The 20,580-nt window shown below is 42.1% G+C and overlaps 1 protein-coding gene across 1 annotated transcript; it reads left to right on the top strand.

Moving 5' to 3' along the window:
• Positions 1-495: 495 nt before the first annotated feature.
• PATE1 (prostate and testis expressed 1) lies at positions 496-2,971 on the top strand. The gene is made up of 5 exons (XM_003910917.4): positions 496-566; positions 875-910; positions 1,610-1,645; positions 1,932-2,054; positions 2,838-2,971. Exons 1-5 carry the CDS (start codon positions 515-517, stop codon positions 2,969-2,971), a joined length of 381 nt encoding a protein of 126 aa, XP_003910966.1. The 5' UTR covers positions 496-514.
• The last annotated feature ends 17,609 nt before the right edge of the window (positions 2,972-20,580 follow it).

Here is a 20,580-nt window from a genome sequence, read left to right as displayed (position 1 = left end):
GACAGTGAGAAACCTTACTCTCCTCATGGGAACCCTCTGTATGCCTCTGAGCCTAACCTTTCTCTGTATTCCTAGAGGTATGTATTTCTAAGTCTGCGTTCAGCCTTCTTTTTGCCTTTCTGCATTCCAATGATTTATACTTATATATTCTCTCAGCTTTAATCAATGTCTTGATGTAGATGACTCTCAATTCTACCCATCCAGCCCAGTTTTTATCTTTGCATTCTTTTACAGTACGGTATAGTGAAAAGACCATAGAACCTGGCATCAAAAATCCTGAGTGGTAGAACTGGAATAAATCAGATTCAGGATTGACCTAGCCATTCCCTCTCCCACCAAGTTGCAAGGGAGAGAAATTACAGAGACATTGATTTCCCTAGGAGCAGCGTATGCCTTCCAAGAGCTTCCACAACATCCCCACCCCTAACCTTTCGCAGGAAAGTCCAACTTTGCAGGGGTATAAATAGGCACTCTTGAATCTTCCTGCTATAGCCTGGCCCTCCCTCTTTCCAAAATGGACAAGTCCCTCTTGCTGGAACTCCCCATCCTGCTCTGCTGCTTTAGGGGTGAGTCCCTAGGGTTGACAGCTGGTAAGAATCCTGAATTTAGGAACAGGTGAGAACACTCATGGCAGAGGCCTTCTCATGGAAGTCCTATCGTAACAGAAACATGACGAGCTTCTGCTCTAATGTTATGCCTTCTACCCGGGGTATGTCGTATCCCCAGGACCTTAACTAAAGCTCTTCTCCCTTCCTTTATGGGGGGAAAGAGGCAGATTAGAGAGGAATCGAGTGGATTTCACAGAAGCTTTGAGATGGGGTTTGGAAAATGAAGTCTGCAGACAGTGTATCTTTTGTTTTTTTTTTTTCAACAGCAGTATCTGGATCATTTTTAAAGAGAAAGTTTGCAGGTGAGTAGAAATAGATAAGTGGTATGAGAAGGGGCAGGTCTGAGGAGGAAAAGATGGGTGGGGTGAGGTGAGCACCAGGGGCTAAAAAAAAAAAATAGAAATAGACCTTGAGTTCCAACACTCAACAACCTCTTCCAGCAGGACACAGCTGGGATGGGAGCTGATTTTAGATTTGACAAAATAACATTAGCATCAACGGACAAGGTCAGGAGTGAGTGTCAGTGAAGGGCAAGGAAAAGGGAAAGGAGGAAGTGGAATGTTGGCTTTTCACATGTTGCTTGGCCAAATCTAAAGCATGACAACTTCAGGAATTTCAGGTTGTCCCCACTGTCAGATTCCAGGCACACACAGGTAAGAGTCAATTAAGACTCTTACCTTAACTGTGCCACACAGGTCAATTAAAAAGAAGGAATGAAGCAAAAAAGCATGTGCACTTATCTTTCTCCTTCTGGTCTGTGCTGCATCCTATAGGAATGGTTAGATGAATCTGAGAAGCCTCGAAGAGGTGAAGAGATTTAGAAGGAGAGAAGAGGTGCAGAGATGCCCAGTAGGTGACTAGTCATTAGGGGGACAGAGGTCCTGGAATGGCTCCAATTTAAGAGTACAGGATGGACCCCGAAGGGCAGATTATAACAACCCAATACAAGAGTAAATCTCAGGCATATTTCAGATGTGTTTTCTTTCTCTTTGCCAGTACAGACAATGAAATAGCTACTGTGGAATATGAATTTCCTCGTAAGTATGAAGAGGACCCGCTGATCATCTCAGTCTTGATACTGTTTCACTTTTCCTTGTTCCTCCACCTTTCTTTCCCCTCCCATTTTTCAGGCTAACATTCCTGAGACCATAAACCTCAGTCACTCTCGTGGCTTAGCGTATTTCCGCAGAGGAAGATGTTCACGCTTGATGGGCTCTGGCAAAGTCCTCTGGCTCCAGGCAGACTTCTAACCCAAAAAGGGAGAGGGGTTCTTTTGTGGTAGTGCCATTGTTTCTCAATCTCTCTCCCCACTCTCCGGCCAAGTGACAGAAATTGTTCAGTGTAGGATGTGCCACCTCCAGTTCCCGGGAGAAAACTGCTCCAGAGGAAGAGGAATATGCACAGCAGGAACAGAAGAGGCCTGCATGGTTGGAAGGATTTCCAAAAGTAAGTTGTGGGTTGGGGAAAAGAAGAATGGGTAGAGGAAGTAGACAGGGACATATCAGCCACAGGGGAAAGGGGAGACCTTACTTTACTTTTACTATAGGCAGTCTCACACCTGGGATGGCTGATTCCTTCATCCGCATCATATACCGTAATGAAAATTAGATGGAAGTGGTCACTAAGGAGGGTGGGGGCCTACAGCTAAGGAATTAGTATTTTGAGAAGCCTGAAGAAAACAGAGGAGAATAAATCGAGGTGAGAGAATAGGTGTAATCTATGTCCAATGGGTAACAGTGAGTTGTTGAGAGGAGGGGGCTTTTGGTCCTTGTGCCTCTTGTGCCTGTCTGGGTTTCCTTACAGTTGGTTCTAAACTGTGGAAATAGAAGCGCCAGCGTCATCAGTAGACTGTGGCTGAATTGCCCTGGATGGTTAAGACAAGACATCATGATTTCTCTTTTTCCACCCTTTGTGCTAAATTGTCTCTTGGCATTTATAACCCTCACTTAAATCAGTGTTAAGAGTCTCAAGAGAAACACCCAGCTTTGGCATTCCCTGAATTACTGTTCTCCTTACTGCCCTACCCCCAGTAATCATTTTAGACTGCTCCATCGCTGCATTTCTTTTGGGAAGCCCCCAACTTGCAACATCTTCCAGTTCTTTACATTTGAATAACGGAGCTTTGAACTACACAAGATTCTCCCTATATGTTGGTGTGGTCTGGAGAAAAGTTTTTTTGCAGAAGTTTCATGGCCAGGCTTTCTGATCTGTTTTTAATCCCTTCCACAGGGGACGGTAGTCCCTGGTTAACCTTCAAGGACTGCCTGAAGAACTGTGCTGACGTGAAAGGCATAAAGTGGAGTGTCTATTTTGTGAGCTTCAGCTGCTGCAGGAGCCACGACCTGTGCAATGAAGACCTTTAGAAGTTAATGCTTCTTCTGTGACTCCAATTTCTGGGTGAGGTTGTGGCCTCAGCCTCTTCACAATGACTTTCTTTAAAAAAATCTCTCTCACACACACACACGCACACTACAGAAGAGGATTGCAAAGACATGGCTCCATCTTCTGCACATGAAAGGAAAGTCCCTCTCCTTTTCTAGTCTCTGTCTCATCCCTTAAAATAAGTAAATAAATAACCTTGAGAGCAAGAACAAGATCAATATATCCTGCAGGTTGCCATAAACCCTTGCGCTTTCACTGTATAGCCCGTTTGTTCAGAAAAGAGGGAAAAGGATAGTTTAATTTCAAAAAAGAATCCCTTCCTCTTTCCTCTGCTGCTTTCCTTCCTTCAGTGGCAGGGTATTTTAATATTTTTCACATTTTTTTCTCTCTGTGTTATCTTGCTTATCCCACTCCAAAGAAAGCACATAACTGTGGTCTGAAGGGACGGGGAGTAGCAACATAAAAAGAAGTGGCTCAAGTCTTCTTGGAGTTTGTTCATGAATGTTCATCCCAGGGTGAGGAGAAGATTGGGACATAGAAAGGAAGCTGCACCAGAACCATGAACAGAGAAACATTGTCTGCCTTCTAGAATCAGATCTGTTTGGGACTAGTGGTTGGAGAATAAAAGCAGGAGAAGTCTATGAGATTCTAGAGATAGTACCTGCATCCAGCTTCCCTGGCAAACTCACAAGGAGGCATCAACCTCTAGACAGGGAACAACTGCAGGATACTTCCAGGGGACAGAACCACCAGCAGGAACACAAATATTCCCATGCCTAGAGCATGGCATGGAGGAAGCTGAGAACTGTGCGGTCTGAGGAAGCCATTTGAGTCTGGCCACTAGACATCGCATCAGCCACTTGTGTGAACAGATGCCCCATGACCCCAGATGCCTCTCCCACCCTTACCTCCATCTCACACACACTTGAGCTTTCCACTCTGTATAATTCTAACACCCTGGAGAGAAATGGCAGTTTGACCGAACATGTTCACAAGGGTAGAGGCTGATTTCTAACGAAACTTGTGGAATGAAGCCCAGAAAGAGTGATGAATTATATTATATTATATAAAAATAATAATAAAAATATAAAGAAAGCTACCTTTCTTCTATACCCAAATTGCATATCCTTCTTTCTCTCTCCTCCAACCTCTTCCTAATTCCTTTAACAAACATATGTTCAAAACCTACTATGTTCCAGGTACTGCTAGACCTTAGTATGTATACAGCATCATAATCCCTATCCTCATGGAGCTTAAACTAATGGGAAAGACAGATCTTAAGTAAATAATAATAATAGCTTCCACTTATATGACAATTACTATATGAGAGGCATTGCTATAAACACTTTTTATCTTCTGACTCAGTTACTCTTCACACAAATCTGAAAGTCATACTACTCTCCATGTGGGTCAGTCAGAAACCAAAAACAGCACCAGTTATTTTTTACAGAGGCTTTAAAATTAAGAGTGGTTAACCAGGTATTAAAGGACACAAAAAGCCAAAAGGAGATATTGAGTTAACAAAGACAGAAACTGCAAGAAACACCTAAAACCTGTAGGTCTAGGGAAACACAAGGAAAGTGTTGGACGTCCATACTTCTAAGGTCTAAGGTAATTAAGGTAATTAGACTAATTAGACCTTAGAAGTGTGGGGAAAGGAAGTGCAGCTGGAGGATCTCTTGAGCCCAGGAATTCAAGGCTGCAGTGAGCTATGATTGTACAGTGGCACTCCAGCCTGGGTGACGAAGGAGGATCCCATCTCTAAAATTAATTAATTAATTAATTAAAAAGTGTGAGGGAGGGATCCCTTGGAACCGGAACCCAAACATCTCAGGAACAAAGGACCTCCGTGAAAATAAAATGCATACCTTTAGGGAAGGGGAACTGTTCAGATGGTGCTGGTATCTCTGTGGGGCACCAGGAAGCTGGTTCTGAAAGTGTGGGGGGAAAACCATGGAACAAAACCAACTGTAGCTCTGAAGCCAACTGCCACTGCCCAGGTAAAAAGCTGTTGAGAGGAAGAGGAAACAGGAAAAGATGCATCCCTTGTCCAGCTTGCCAGTCTCCCTCCAGCACCCCCTATTGGCAGAATTTAACAAGGATCTAGCTTGCAAAAACCACCATCATAAAGCAGAATATAGAAATGTGAACTTAAAACTGAGAGACAATCATTTAATACCAGTTCAATCACGCCTTTGACCTTTCAACATCTGTGCATACCTTTTTATGTGTTTGGACTCCATTAAACAAGAAAGGCAACTTCTTGCTTTTGCCTAAAGAGATGCATTATCCATACTTGTATGGATACAAGTAAAGATACTCTTATTTTTTCTCTAAATAAGGACACAAGAGTCCTAAAGTCATCTCTATCTCAGAGTGATATCCTTGATATTCATTTCCATGCAATGTTAAATACTCTTGAAATTCAATCAATTCCACCTGTCAACTACCGTCAACAATTTTATGTAAAATAACAAAGAGATAGAGGAAAACGAGAAGAAAATATGACAAGAAAGGAAAAAGATATGCCTAGGTACCCAGTGTTTGTTTGTTTTTTTAACTGCTAATGAGGCTGCAAGCAATATTTATAACTTCCTTCTTCTGCTACCAATTCTATATTTTGTTTTCCACTACTAGAACCTCACTGGGTCAGCATTATCTATCTGGTGGGATGATGAAAATCTTCATTCTTGAAAGGTTCACATTTTCAATGGCCTGGATTTGTTTTTTCAGTTTCAGAGCTTTATATTTACTGTAATTGGACAGGAAGAATAAAGTAGCACTTCAGAGAATTTCCTGTATTCCAGACACAGTCATCTCTACCTCATTGTGCAACAGCCATGCAATTCCCTTTTAATAATGGGGATCAGTTTTCTCAGCCTGTAGAATAACCTCTATGCTTATATTGTGGCATGGAGGCATCAGGATCCCAAAATGGTCTTAGCATTCAAATCAACTAAAGTATTGTTATGTTCCATAGTGGAAGCATTTCTCCCTTAGTAACGAAGACTTCCAAATGAACAAAAATCAGTTGCAGGAATGGGAGAATTTATTCCCACTTCTACATCTTGATTCTTGGACTTGTGTACTCGGACTATGGGAAAAGCAGAATTATACATTAGTTGCTGGTTCTGAGCATATATTGCATTCTAAGATATAATCTAATCTTTTCAGAGTGTTTGCCCCCAACTTATAGTTAAACTGAGATTTCTTTTTTTTTTTTTTTTTTTTCAGACGGAGTCTCGCTCTGTTACCCAGGCTGGAGTGCAGTGGCCGGATCTCAGCTCACTGCAAGCTCCGCCTCCCAGGTTCACGCCATTCTCCGGCCTCAGCCTCCCGAGTAGCTGGGACTACAGGCGCCCGCCACCTCGCCCGGCTAGTTTTTTGTATTTCTCAATAGAGACGGGGTTTCACCATGTTAGCCAGGATGGTCTCGATCTCCTGACCTTGTGATCCACCCGTCTCGGCCTCCCAAAGTGCTGGGATTACAGGCTTGAGCCACCGCGCCTGGCCTAAATTGAGATTTCATCTGACCATTCATTCCATTATTCCATCAGGCTGGTTGCTTCTGATGATGGGGTGCATGGTAAGATAAATGATTTCCATGGGCATGAACATATTGCTCTACTTCTTTGTGGTGAAATAAGTTTCTTGGGTGGAAATAATTCTGTGTTTAAAACACGTTGATGGAGAATAAAGCATTCCCTAAGTCCACAGTTAATGATGGTGGCAGAAGCATTATTAACAGGAACATCTGTATGCACGAATATCTGTTTATTCCAGTGAGAATAAATTCTAACCATGACAGAAGTCAAGCTGTTAGCAACTAGCCATGAATTAATGTAGACCCGTCCAGACGAAATGGATGAGACACCCTTGATTGTGGTTTAATGCTCAGGGAGTCCACTTCCCAGTTGTTGCCAGAATACCCATTTGTAAATGCCAGTTTCTCCTGTCTCAAATCAGTTCATTATTAAACAGAAAACTAAGAGGCCACAGGTGTGCAACAGAAGAGAGAAGGCAATGGAGCAGAACTACCTGCTCATGCAATTAACTTGTGCCATCCTGGCTGGCTTGAACCTGTTCTCTTGTTACCTTCTCCTTAGTGGCAGATTGCTATCTAACACGCCCAATCTATGGCTTCATGACCCGGAAAACCCAGTTCATGATGGGCGGCTCAGGTATCATGATTACTTGATGACCCATTGTTAGAGAAACTGATTAGAGAAGATTAAATTACTTGCCAAAGTCATTTAAATAGAGAATGACAGAGGCAAGAGTCAAACTTAGGCTGCTTGTCTCAAGTCTTTACTCTTAATGATTACGCACAAATAACTAAGAAATAACTATAACAGGTGTAGGAAAAAATACAGGGTGATAAAAACAGAAGACAATGCTAACCGGGGTCTTAGGAAAGCTCTTTCTAAAGTTACGTTCAAGCTTAGAACCGTGGGCTAACCTATTAGGTCAGGGCAAGAGGGAGACGGTCGGGGGCAACCATGTACCAAAAGCACCTTCCTTCCAGGTAAAGGGAACAGGAGGTGCAAACCATCTGAGTAAAGAAGTTCCCTGCATGACCCCTTCCTTTGAGTGTTGTTTCTTTTTTCTCGTGAATTCAATGATTTTCTTTAGCCCTTTAGAAATCATCGTGGCCCATGTGTTCTTTGTTTTGTTTTGTTCTGTTTCAAGGTACATCTAACCTGCACGTTATGCACATGTACCCTAGAACTTAAAGTGTAATAATAATAAATAAAATTTTAAAAAAAGGATTCAGCTTTCTATTTTGGAGGATAGTAAACTCTCTCCTCATACACAGACTTATGAGATTATAAGAACAGAAGGTAGGCCGGGTGCAGTGGCTCACGACTGTAATCCCAGCACTTTGGGAGGCCGAGGCAGGCAGATCACCTGAGGTCAGGAGATCGAGACCAGCCTAGCCAGCATGGTGAAACCCCATCTCTACCGAAAATACAAAAATTAGCTGGGCATGGTGGCACGTGCTTGTAGTCCCAGCTACCCAGGAGCCTAGCGCAGGAGAATTGCTTGAACCCAGGAGGCGGAGGTTGCAGTGAGCCGAGATCATGCCACTGCACTCCAGCCCGGGCAACAGAGCAAAACTCTGTCTTGAAAAAACAAAAAAACAGAAGGCAGGCTATTTGGCTCCCAAGAGATGAAGATATAGCATGATCTCTGTCTCTCTCTTCTAAAGTCAGTCCTAGATAAGCTCTGAAACTGGGTTTCTATAAATCAACAAAACACGAGAAGTTTGAGAAGTTCTGGCTGGAGGTGTTCAGTCGTCTGAAGCAGTGTGTTTGTGCCAGGGTGGGTCCGCGGGTGGTGGTACTGTTGGCCATAACCTCAGCGTATTAGGGAGCTGTCTAAATTGTGTGCTCACTTATCTTCTACATCTCTGTGGGACTATATCACCTGTTACTTCAACACAGAAATTGGCATGGCCCAGACTATATTTTTGGGGCAAGAGTGCAGGGAATATTGTCAGGTCAGAAGTTATGAGTCTGTTCATTTCAAAGCCCCGGAGTTGTACATTACAATTTAGTAAAACTGCCTCATTCCAATGCTACTTCCCTTTAAGGGTTTAACGGTAAATCTCGAATAAAACAGTTGTTTGGTAATACGTATGCAAACGGGAGTTACTGACTATTTTATAGTCCCTGGAAACCACCTCTTTAGGGCTAATTCCTTCCCCACTCTTTGAACTCATCAAGACTGTTGGACTAGGATCTGGCCTTTCTAAAATCCATTTTCAGGTGGAGATTTTGATAACCCTGGAGGAATAGAAATCCACAGACAAAAAAATAATTATAAACTGAAGAGTACAATTATGCTTTAAAAAGCCACTAAATTAGTGTACTAAACAGGATGTACTATCTGAAGCCAAATTATTAGAAGTAGGAATTCAAAACAAGAATGAAAATAAATTTACAGATAATTAGAAGTATAAGTTGAAACAAAAATCATCAAAAAGAGATAGGTAGGAATATTTGATATAAAGTATAATCAATAAAATAAAAAACAAAATAGATGGAATATTAAAATAGATCTTAAAAGATGAACAGAGATAGGCAGTTGGAAGATCAGAATGAGGATATCTTCCAGAATACAGTAAGAAAGAAGAGGACTTAGATGGGAGATTTTTTATTATTCATTCAATTTCCTCACTCATTGGTTTATTCATATTTTCTATTTCCTCATGATTCAATTCTAGGAGGTTGTATTTTTCCTGAAAATTATTCATTTCCTCTGAATTATCCAATATGCTAATGTATAACTGTTTATAGCAGACACTTACTAACCTTTGTATTGCTGTAGTATCAGTTGTAATGTCTCCTCTTTCATTTCTAATTTTATTTCTTTATTTTTCTCCTCTTTTTCTTATTCTAGCCAAAGGTTTGTTGATCTTTTTGTCTTTTAAACAAACTCAGTTTTATTGATTTTTTTCTATGTCTTTTCTGGTCTCTATTTTATTTATTACTGCTCTGATCTTTATTATTTCCTTCCTTCTACTAACTTTGGACTATGACGGGAGAACAAAAAGTTCATAGAATACAAGTTAGAGAAATAGGAGAAAACATTCACATATTGAATGTATGAATACCAAAGACAACGACAAGCCTTTAAGCACATCCAGTGAGAAAGAGCCATTCATCTACCAAGGAAATTATGCATAAAGGGAGAATGAAATGCCAAAGTTCAAGTACCTTAACAAGGAAACACAGAACATTCTTCAGAAAAATAGTTATGTTTAAGAGTTATTTCTAGGGTAGCAAATTATTAGTCAAAATATCCAGTTTCATAGAAGATTGCAACAATCTTTGATGTCTAGGTATTTGAAAGACCCTTTTAGTAAGGAAAAAACATAAGGAGAAGATATATTTTTACACACTTCTCTTCCTAGATAGGAACATAAGAATGATACTTTTGAATGTTCTCAATGTACCTATTTATCAGAATCTGCTTTATAACAGAAAATACTACATGCTTTATGCAGTTGTAGAATATTTTCTCATTCTTATCTTTTTTAATCCTTTTGGATTTATCTAATATTTCTTATTTCATTTATATTCCCTAATAGTTCTTAAATTATATATTCTTTAATAATTCTTTTAGTAGTCATAATTGAGGTTTTATAGTCTACCTTAAATTAGTGCATTTATCACCTATTAGCAATATTAAAATCTTGTAAGAGTTTGACTCCAGGTTAGAAAAGAAATGTTTTGGGTGGCTGGCAAGATGGCCGAATAAGAACAGCACCAGTCTGCAGCTCCCAGCAAGACCAACGCAGAAGGTGGGTGATTTCTGCATTTCCAACTGAGGTACCCAGTTCATCTCATTGGGAATGGTTAGGCAGTGGGTGCAGCCCATGGAGGGCAAGCAGAAGCAGGGTGGGGTGTCACCTCACCCAGGAAGCACAAAGGGCTGGGGAACTCCCTCCCCTAGCCAAGGGAAGCCATAAGGGACTGTGCTTTGAGGGACTGTGCTATCTGGCCCAGATCTACAGTTTTTCAAGGTTTTTGCAACCCACAGTCCAGGAGATTCCCTTGGGTGCCTATACTACCATGGCCCTGGGTTTCAAGCATAAAATTGGGCTGCTGTTTAGGCAGACACCGAGATAGCTGCAGGAGTGTTTTTTTGTACCTCAGTGGCACCTGGAACCCCAGCAAGACAGAACCATTCACTCCCCTGGAAAGGGGGCTGAAGCCCTGGCTTAGTGGTCTCACCCCTGCAGAGCCCAGCAAGCTGAGTATCCACTGGCTTGAAATTCTCACTGCCAGCTGTTGGGAACAGGCCCTCAAATCTGCCCATAAACTGACCCCAAAACTGGCCATAAACAAAACCTCTGGAGCACTGTGACATGTTCATGATGGCCATGATGAACCTGAAACTCACACTGAAGGCTGTGGGTTTATCCAAATGAGGGCAAGGGACACCTGGCCCACCCAGGGTGGAAAACCGCTTAAGGCATTCCTAGCCACAAACAATAACACGAGCAATCTGTGCCGTAAGGACATGTTCCTGCTCCAGATAACTAGCCAGAGCCCATCCCTTTGTTTCAGCCCATCCCTTTGTTTCCCATAAGGAATGCTTTTAGTTAATCTATAATCTATACAAACAATGCTTATCATTGGCTTGCTGTCAGTAAATATGTGGGTAAAACTCTGTTCGTGGCTCTCAGCTCTGAAGGCTATCAGCCTCCTGATTTCCCACTCCACACTCTATATTTCTGTGTGTGTGTCTTTAATTCCTCTAGTGCCACTGGGTTGGGGTCTCCACGACCAAGCTGGTCTTGGCAGTCAGCACAGAAGTCTGAAGTTGACCTGGGATGCTCAAGCTTGATGGGGGAAGGGGCATCTGCCATTACTGAGGCTTGAGTAGGCAGTTTTTCCCTCACAGTGTAAACAAAGCCTCCAGGAAGTTCGGACTGGGCAGAACCCACTGCAGTACAGCAAAGCCACAGTGATTAGACTGCCTCTCTAGATTCCTCCTCATTGGGCAGGGCATCTCTAAAAGAAATACAGCAGCCCTAGTAAGGAGCTTATAGATAAAACTTCCATCTCCCTGGGACACAGCACCTGGGGGAAGGGGCAGCTGTGGGCGCAGCTTCAGCAGACATAAACGTTCCTCCCTGCTGGCTTTGAAGAGAGCAGTGGATCTCCCAGCACAGTGCTTGAGCTCTGCTGAGGGACAGACTGCCTCCTCAAGTGCGTCCTTGACCCTCATGCCTCCTGACTGGGAGACACCTCCCGCCAGGGGTCGACAGACACCTTATACTGGAGAGCTCCAGCTGGCATCGGGTGGCTGCCCCTGGGACAAAACTTCCAGAGGAAGGAGCAGGCAGCAATCTTTGCTATTCTGCAGCTTCTGCTGGTGATACTCTGGCAAACAGGGTCTAGAGTGGACCTCCAGCAAACTCCAGCAGACCTGGAGAGAGGGGCCTGAGTGTTACAGGAAAACTAACAAACAGAAAGCAATAACATCAACAAAAAGGACGCCCATGCAAAAGCCCTATCCAAAGGTCATCAGCATCAAAGAGCAAAGGTAGGTAAATTCACAAAGATGAGGAAAAACCAGTGCAAAAAGATTGAAAATTCCAAAAACCAGAATGCCTTTTCTCCTCCAAAGGATCATAACTCCTCACCAGCAAGGGAACAAAACTGGATGGAGAATGAATTTGATGAATTGACAAAAGTAGGCTTCAGAAGGTGGGTAATAAGAAACTCCTCCAAGCTAAAGGAGCATGTTCTAACCCAATGGAAAAAGCTAAGAACCTTGACAAAAGGTTACAGAAACTGCTGACTATAATAGCCAGTTTAGAGAAGGACATAAATGACCTGATGGAACTGAAAAACACAGCACAAGAACTTTGTGAAGCATACACAAGTATCAATAGCCAAATTGATCAAGTGGAAGAAAGGATATCAGATATTGAAGATAAACTTAATGAAATAAAGCGTGAAGACAAGATTAGAGGAAACAGAATGAAAAAGAAAAAACAAAGCCTCTAAGAAATATGGTACTATGTGAAAAGAGCAAACCTATGATTGATTAGTGTACGTGAAAGTGATGGGGAGAATGGAACCAAGGTGGAAAACACACTTCAGGATATTATCCAGGAGAACATCCCCAACCTAGCAAGACAGGCCAACATTCAAATTCAGGAAATGCAGAGAACACCATTAAGATACTCCTGGAGAAGAGCAACCCCCAAACACACAATTGTCAGATTCACCAAGGTTGAAATGAAGGAAAAAATGTTAAGAGCAGCCAGAGAAAGGTCATGTTACCTACAAAGGGAAGCCCATCAGACTAACAGCAGATCTCTCTGCAGAAACCCTACAAGGCAGAAGAGAGTGGGGGGCCAATATTCAACATTCTTAAAGAAAAGAATTTTCAATCCAGAATAAAATTCAACACTGCTTTATGCTAAAAACACTCAATAAACTGGGTATTGATGGAACATATCTCAAAATAATAAGAGCTATTTATGACAGATCCATAGCCAGTATCATACTGAATGGGCAAACACTGGAAGCATTCCCTTTGAAAACTGGCACAAGAAAAGGATGCACTCTCTCACCACTACTATTCAACATAGGGTTGGAAGTTCTGGCCAGGGCAATCAGGCAAGAGAAAGAAATAAAATGTATTCAAACAGGAAGAGAAGAAGTCAAACTGTCACTGTTTGCAGATGACATGATTGTAAATTCAGAAAACCCCATTGTCTCAGCCCCAAAACTCCTTAAGCTGATAAGCAACTTCAGCAAAGTCTCAGGATACAAAATCCATGTGCAAAAATCACAAGCATTCCTATACACCAATAATAGAGAGATAGCCAAATCATGAGGAACTCCCATTCACAATTGCTACAAAGAGAATAAAATACCTAGGAATACAACTTACAAAGGATATGAAGGACCCCTTCAAGGAGAACTACAAACCACTGCTCAAGGAAATAAGAGAGGACACAAACAAATGGAAAAACATTCTATGCTCATGGATAGGAAGAATCAATATCATGAAAACCACCGTACTGTCCAAAGTAATTTATAGATTCAATGCTATTCTCATCAAGCTACTATTGACTTTCTTCACAGAATTAGAAAAAATTACTTTAAATTTCATGTGGAACTAAAAAAGAGCCCATATAGCTGAAACAATCCTGAGCAATAAGAACAAAGCTGGAGGCATCATGCTACCTAACTTCAAACTATACTACAAGGCTACAGTAACCAAAACAGCATGGTACTGGTACCAAAACAGATATATAAACCAATGGAACTGAACAGAGACCTCAGAAATAACACCACACATCTAAAACCATCTGACCTTTGACAAACCTGACAAAAACAAACAATGGGGAAAGGATTCCTTATTTAATAAATAGTGCTGGGAAAACTGGCTAGCCGTATGCAGAAAACAGAAACTGGACCCTGTCCTTACACCTTAAACAAAAATTAAATCAAGATGGATTAAAGACTTAAACGCAAGACTTAAAACCATAAAAACCCTAGAGGAAAACCTAGGCAATACCATTCAGGACATAGGCATGGGCAAAGACTTCATGACTAAAACACCAAAAGCAATTGAAACAAAAGCTAAAATTGACAAATGGGATCTAATTAAGGAGCTGCTGCACAGCAAAAGAAACTATCATCAGAGTGGGATGGTAAGGGTGGGAGGGTAAGGGTTGGAGGGGTGTGAGGGATAAAATGCTGCACACTGGGTACAGTGTACTCCGCTTCAGTGATGGCAGCACCAAAATCTCAGAAATCATCACTAAAGAACTCATCCATGTAACCAAACACCACCTGTTCCCCATAAACCTATTGAAATAAAAAACTAAAATTAAAAAAGTGTTTTGGCTTAGAGTCTATATTGTCTGATATTAGTATAGCTGCTTCTGTCTTATTTTGATTACTATTTGCATTGAATATTTTTCCATTCATTCCCTTTCAACCTGTGCATGTTCTTGGATCTAAAGTGAGTGTCTTATATACAGCATATGGTTGGGTCTTGTTTTTAAAATTCATTCTGCTAATCTATGTCTTTCATTTGGGGAGTTTAATCTTTTTACATTTAAAGAAACTACAGAAAGAAAGGATTTACTTTTGCCATTTATTTTGTGTTCTGTTTGTCTTTGTTTTCTGCTGGTATAACGGAAGGCCAGAGACTGAGTAATATACCTTTTTTAAAAAAACTTATTTCTCAGCCGGGCGCGGTGGCTCAAGCCTGTAATCCCAGCACTTTGGGAGGCCGAGGCGGGTGGATCACGAGGTCAGGAGATCGAGACCATCCTGGCTAACATGGTGAAACCCCGTCTCTACTAAAAATACAAAAAACTAGCCGGGCGTGGTGGCGGGCGCCTGTAGTCCCAGCTACTCGGAGGCTGAGGCAGGAGAATGGCGTGAACCTGGGAGGCGGAGCTTGCAGTGAGCCGAGATCGCGCCACTGTACTCCAGCCTGGGTGACACAGCGCGAGACTCCGTCTCAAAAAAAAAAAAAAAAAAAAAAAACTTATTTCTCACAGTTCTGAAGTCTGGGAATTCTAAGATCAAGGGGCCACATCTGGTGACGGCATTCTTGCTGTGTCACATCATGATAAACGGCATAACATAGTGAGAAAGTGGGTGTGTGAGACAGAGAGGAAATTAAGGCACACTAATTCTTTTTAACAGGAGGCTATTCCTGCAATAAGTAATCAACTTTCATGATAATGGTATTAATCTATTCGTGAGGGTAGTGCCTTCATGATCTAATCACCTTTTAGAGGCCTCACCTTCCAATACTGTTACATTGGCAAGTAAATTTCAACATGGGTTTGGAGGAAACATTCAAATCATAGCATTCAGCCCCTGGCCCTCCCAAAATTTATGTTCTTCTCACAAACAAAGTACATTCATTCCATCCTAATAGCCTCAAAAGTCTTAACTTGTTCCAGCACCAACTCAAAAGGCTAAAACCCAGAATCTCACCTAAATCAGATAAGGACGAGACTCAAGGCATGCTCCAACCAGAGGCAAATACTCATTCAGCTGTGAGCTTGTGAGATTAACAAGTTATGTGCTTCTAAAATACAATACTGGGACAGGCATAGTATAGAAATTCCCATTCCAAAGGGGAGAAATACAAAGAAAGAAAGGGGTAACTGGTCCCCAGTAAGTCCAAAACCCAACAGGGAAATTATTAAGTCTTAAAGTTGGAGAATAATCTCCTTTAACTCCATTCTGGGCACACTGGGTTTGGTTTATCAAGGCCTCAAACATCCCTTCCACTATGGCTTTGCTGGGCTCAGTATACCCAGAAGCTTTCATAGACTGGAGTCTCATGCCTGCAACTCTCTCAGGCTGGTGTTGCATACTGACAGTGCTACAATTCTGTGGTCTTTGGTTGGTCCATTCCAAAGGCTTTTAAACTGATATCAATTCAAGTTCAATCACATGCAATAACTCTACTCCTTTATAGTTCTGCCACTTTATGTTATTGATGTCATAAATTATGTCTTTCTGTATTGTGTACCAATTAACATCATTTATAATTATTTTACTCATTTTCTTTTCATCTGTATAAAATAAAAAGTGGAGTTACAATCCAAAATTATAATAATATCAGTTTTGATATTTGCCCATGTATTTGTTTTTACTAGACATCAGCATATTTCCATAAGGCTTCAAGTAACTCTCTAGCATACTTTTATTTCAACTTGAGGAACTTCTTTTAAAATTTATTGAATGGCAGGTCTAGTGGTAATAAACTCACTCAGCTTTTATTTATCTGAGAATTTCTTACTTTTTCCCTCACTTTTGAATAACAGTTTTATCAGATACAGAATTCTTAGCTGACAGTTTTTTTCTCTTTCCATTCTTTTTTTTTTTTTTGAGGGCGGGTCAAGCTCTGTTGCCCAGGCGCTGGAGTGCAGTGGCGGGATCTCCAGCTCACTGCCACAAGCTCCGCCCCGGGTTTCACGCCATTCTCCTGCTCAGCCGAGTAGCTGGGACTACGGCCCTCGCCAGCTATTTAATATTTTTAGAGATGGGGTTTCACGGTGGCTGATCAATGCAAATTAACCCTGCTCAATCTTAAATATACTCCCCACTGTCTTCTTGCCTGCAAAGTTTCTCATGAGAAATCCAGATAATGTTACAGAGGATTTTTGTGTGTATGCCAAGTTACATTTCTCTTGCTGCTTTCAAGAGTCTCTGTCTTTGACTTTCAACAGTTTGATTATAATGTGTCTTAGTATGGATTTCTTTGGGTTAATCCTACATGGAGTTTATTGAGCTTCTGGATTGGTAGATCCATGTCCTTGCCTCAGACCTGATCTTCCTCTAGCATCTCAGAGCAACCCCAGGACCTTGCTCTGACTGCTTGCCTGAATTCCCAAACCCCCAGAAACTCCCAATCCTTCATATCCTTCTGTATAGCCAATCCACATCAGCCTGCTGACCAAGCCCCATTTACCCTCCTCCTAACTGCCCTCCAAACTTTCTAGCCTCAGACAGCCTTGAAGGTACCATGGAAGGCACTATTACGCATAAAATAGAGGAGTTAGGCATAGAAGTGATATAGTAAGATGCCTTTAATTTACACAGAAGAAACAAGACTCAATTAAAAGATCAACCCAAATAAAGATGGAGGAAGACCCTGATTCATGCCCTTTCAGTTATCAGGCCAGAGACCATGTTGGTAGGTGAGGGAACCATGGAGTATGAATTGGGGGTCAGATACGAATTCTGAGTCCTTTCCTTTCATTAGTTCAGTTCCTGCCACATGCCCGGCATAGGGCATAACTTACTGAGCTTGGTGAAAGGAGCCCTATAGCCCTGCTCCTATGGCTTTGCCTCGCCTGAGTCACCAGGATGTCAGTCTCTGAGGGTGAGAGGGCTTTCTTCTGAGTCTCTCCCTCCAGCCTCATTTCAGCTTGCCAGCCTCCTGTGTTCCACACCCTCAGTGTGACGGTAGCACACCACCTTTGGGAGTGACAAGCATAGGGATGGGGGATTCCTGCAAGTCACTGCCAAACAGCAGTTCTGGAGCTGTTTCCATGGCTGCAGCTTCAGCAGATCTCCTCACTTGCCATTCCCACTGCAGGCTGCTGGGACACTGACAAGTCAGGCTGGAGAGGAGGGACTGGATGCTGCAGCTCCCTGGCGGTGACCTCTGCCTGTCCCCCCTGCCTGAGAAAGCCTTTGTGTAAGGCACATGAGAGTGACAGTATTGACCTTTGGTTCACAAAAATTTATTATAAAAGTGATTCAGGAAGAATAGGAAGCGGTGCTACCCAACATGATATTGTGGGATCCATTATCTCTATATTCCCAGACCAAGGGTGATCCAGGCAGACGCTCACCCCGTCTGCCAAAATTAGAAGTGTTGTATGCTATGACTGATGACAGATCGTTGAATACATTCTTTTTTCTTGTTTTCAACAGTGGCTTAGATCCCCTAGCCAGGGTAGATGTCAGAAACTTCAGGCCTCAAGAGCCACTCTCAGAGGTCACGTGCCCAGGGAGGGCAGTGAGCTAGGGTCTACAGCTGATGCTCTGGTATGGGAAGGGAAAGAGCCTGGCAGTCGGGTGGCTTCAGGAGCGGCCTGATAAAGGTCAACTACCACTAAGGCTTAGATTTGGCTTGCATGTTGGAGTGGGCAGGAGATCAAGAACAGTTTCTTCTAGATGTCCTTTGGGGTCAGAGGCTCAGGTTCAGAGCAGACTATCTGGTTTTTCTTGGTGGGTGAGCAATTAGGACATTCACTGAGCTTTACTGTTGAGATTCAGTGAAACTAGACTCTGATGTACAATTCTGCGTTGCCACACACTGAGGAAATAGATCTAGAGAATGCATAGAGATTCCAAGAAGCTCAGGTGAAATGTCTAGAGAGCCTCTCCTAGTGTCTCTTCCCCTTTTCTAGAGTTCCCAACTCTTGAAGATTTGCTGGCAACTCAGAAGTGTCGTTGTAGCTGTTCCAAACTTCTAGGAAAAGGTAGTCTTCTGTAGGTTGTTGAAGAGTGAGGAGGTTGTGGGAAAAAGGAAGGAGAAAGCCTTGAGGGACTGGTCAGTGTTCTTGGGATATAACCTATTCTGCACCCAAGTCCAAGTCAGACAAAATTTCCCAAGCTGTAACACATTGTGACAGGAAATTTATCACTCAGTTGTTTCCTGAGGCCCCAGATGATGTAAACTCACAGATAACACTCTATTAGATGAGAAGGTCAAGAACTCCTTTACTTACACCACAATGAGTGGAAGGAACCAGGAACCAGGCAAAAGAATGATAGAGAACGTCATGCTCAGAGGAAGGGAAGGCAAAGCAGTGCCTGATACTGCCTTACTGATTATCTACCATACTGATGATCTTAATGATTACTGATAATCAGGAAATTCTTTAACTGCTATCAAGATTTCTACTGCTTGACCTCCAAGGGTTTCACATGCTGCTGCCATTGCTGCCTCTGCCTCTCTTTTCCTGCCCTCTTTTACTAGCAGTGCCTTTGCTATCTTGTTCAATGAAGTCACTTCCTCACTGAATCCTAGCTGTGGGGTAGAAGAGGTAGAGAACTGGCTAAGAATAGTTCCTTTACCTCTATGCGGAGGCCATTTAAGATGAGAAGTTTCTTATCATTTAGACACTCACTTGTCTGAATTTAAAGCAGGAACTCTGAGGGAGGTTTCCAATGCATCAGATAAGGAAATGACCTAGAAACCATTGCACTGTTTCACAAAATTGTATGCATCTGGAAGAACGACCATCCTGCCACCCCCTTCCCCTGCATATGTAGCAACACATACACAACCACCTCGCTGATTCCTCATTTACTTGGGGGATGTAATAAAATGTGATCCTCTTGCTATCCCTATTCAAACAGAGAGAATGACATAGAAATCTCCTGTCTAAAATAGTAGTCTTCCCAACGCCAAAAAAAAGAAAAAAAAAGGTAGTAGATTCAAAACTTCAGCTCAGACTTTGTGAAGTCAATCACTGAGTATCAAATTACAGAGGTTTTGCTGCTTAAAAATGTAGGACCCATGGTCTCATTCTTATGCCCCTGAACCTCTGGGCAGGGCTTGAAGCAGGAGGATGAATAATTAAGCCTGTTTATGCAAATTTCATCCTCACGGTTGATGGGCTTATTTTAGGTTCTAATTTACTCAGCAAAATATTTATCTCTGTAAATTGATGTTTGCATTTGGGATAAGCCAGTTTCCAACTGGATACCCCATGATGGAAGAGGCATTGTCTCACCTTGTATTGCTGGGAAGCTCTTAAGAGGAACAGGAGTCCAAGAGCTGAAACCAATCTTTGCTCCTTGCACAATTTGGAGAGCTAAAGCCCATGCTAGCCTGTCCTCCTGAATAACATGCCCCCCTAAACCTGCAGCAATGTTTATCAATTCCTTGCTTTGGAAGTAAAATTCCATGGGTTACTGAGTACCACTCTCAGACTTCTGGGAAGTGGACAGACCTTACCTTATTCCTGGGTTCATTCCTTCAACAAGTGTGTATTGGATGCCTGCCACCTGCTAGGTATTGAGAAGTGGCTTGAGGTACTGAGAATACTACTTACAACAAAAGAGATAAGTGAAAACAATGGTGTTTTGCATAAAGATTCAGAGACTTGGGGATAGAGGAACTAAGCTAGGACCTGGGTTATATCCACAAGAGGATCACCTGAGACAGATTTCACTTTCCTTCTCTTTCCATCGGACTGTGGAGTCATATTGAATGTGTAGTTTGCATTTTAGTTCTACCTTTGCCAGCTGCTCAGTAAGTCTGATACATTTATACATTCCTGACTGATAGTACTGTTGGAAATAGAGAAGCTGGGCCCTCCTAGTTAAATTCTTTACTGAGACCCATGTCATGGCAGCAGCATCATATTTGGGATAAAACTCCCTGCAGTTTCTAGCTCTGCCACTTATGAGACTTTGAGAAAGTAACTTGACCTCCCTATGCTTCATGAGGTTATAGAAAAAATAAAATGGGATAATGTGCATAAATGGCTTAGGTCAGCACTTGGCACAAGAAAGTGCTCGTTATCTATTTAATATTAAAATTATAATCATAAATTTTATTA

Source organism: Papio anubis, chromosome 12, assembly GCF_008728515.1.
Source record: "Papio anubis isolate 15944 chromosome 12, Panubis1.0, whole genome shotgun sequence".
NCBI classification, from domain to species: domain Eukaryota; kingdom Metazoa; phylum Chordata; class Mammalia; order Primates; family Cercopithecidae; genus Papio; species Papio anubis.
This window is presented reverse-complemented; position numbering and strand designations above follow the sequence as displayed.

Excerpts from the sequence above, each read along its gene's own strand:
- PATE1 (XM_003910917.4), top strand. The coding sequence starts at position 515 with ATGGACAAGTCCCTCTTGCTGGAACTCCCCATCCTGCTCTGCTGCTTT. Across the intron at positions 911-1,609 it reads TTTAAAGAGAAAGTTTGCAG|ACAATGAAATAGCTACTGTG; the intron begins GTGAGTAGAAAT and ends TTGCCAGTACAG. Across the intron at positions 1,646-1,931 it reads TGTGGAATATGAATTTCCTC|TGACAGAAATTGTTCAGTGT; the intron begins GTAAGTATGAAG and ends TCTCCGGCCAAG.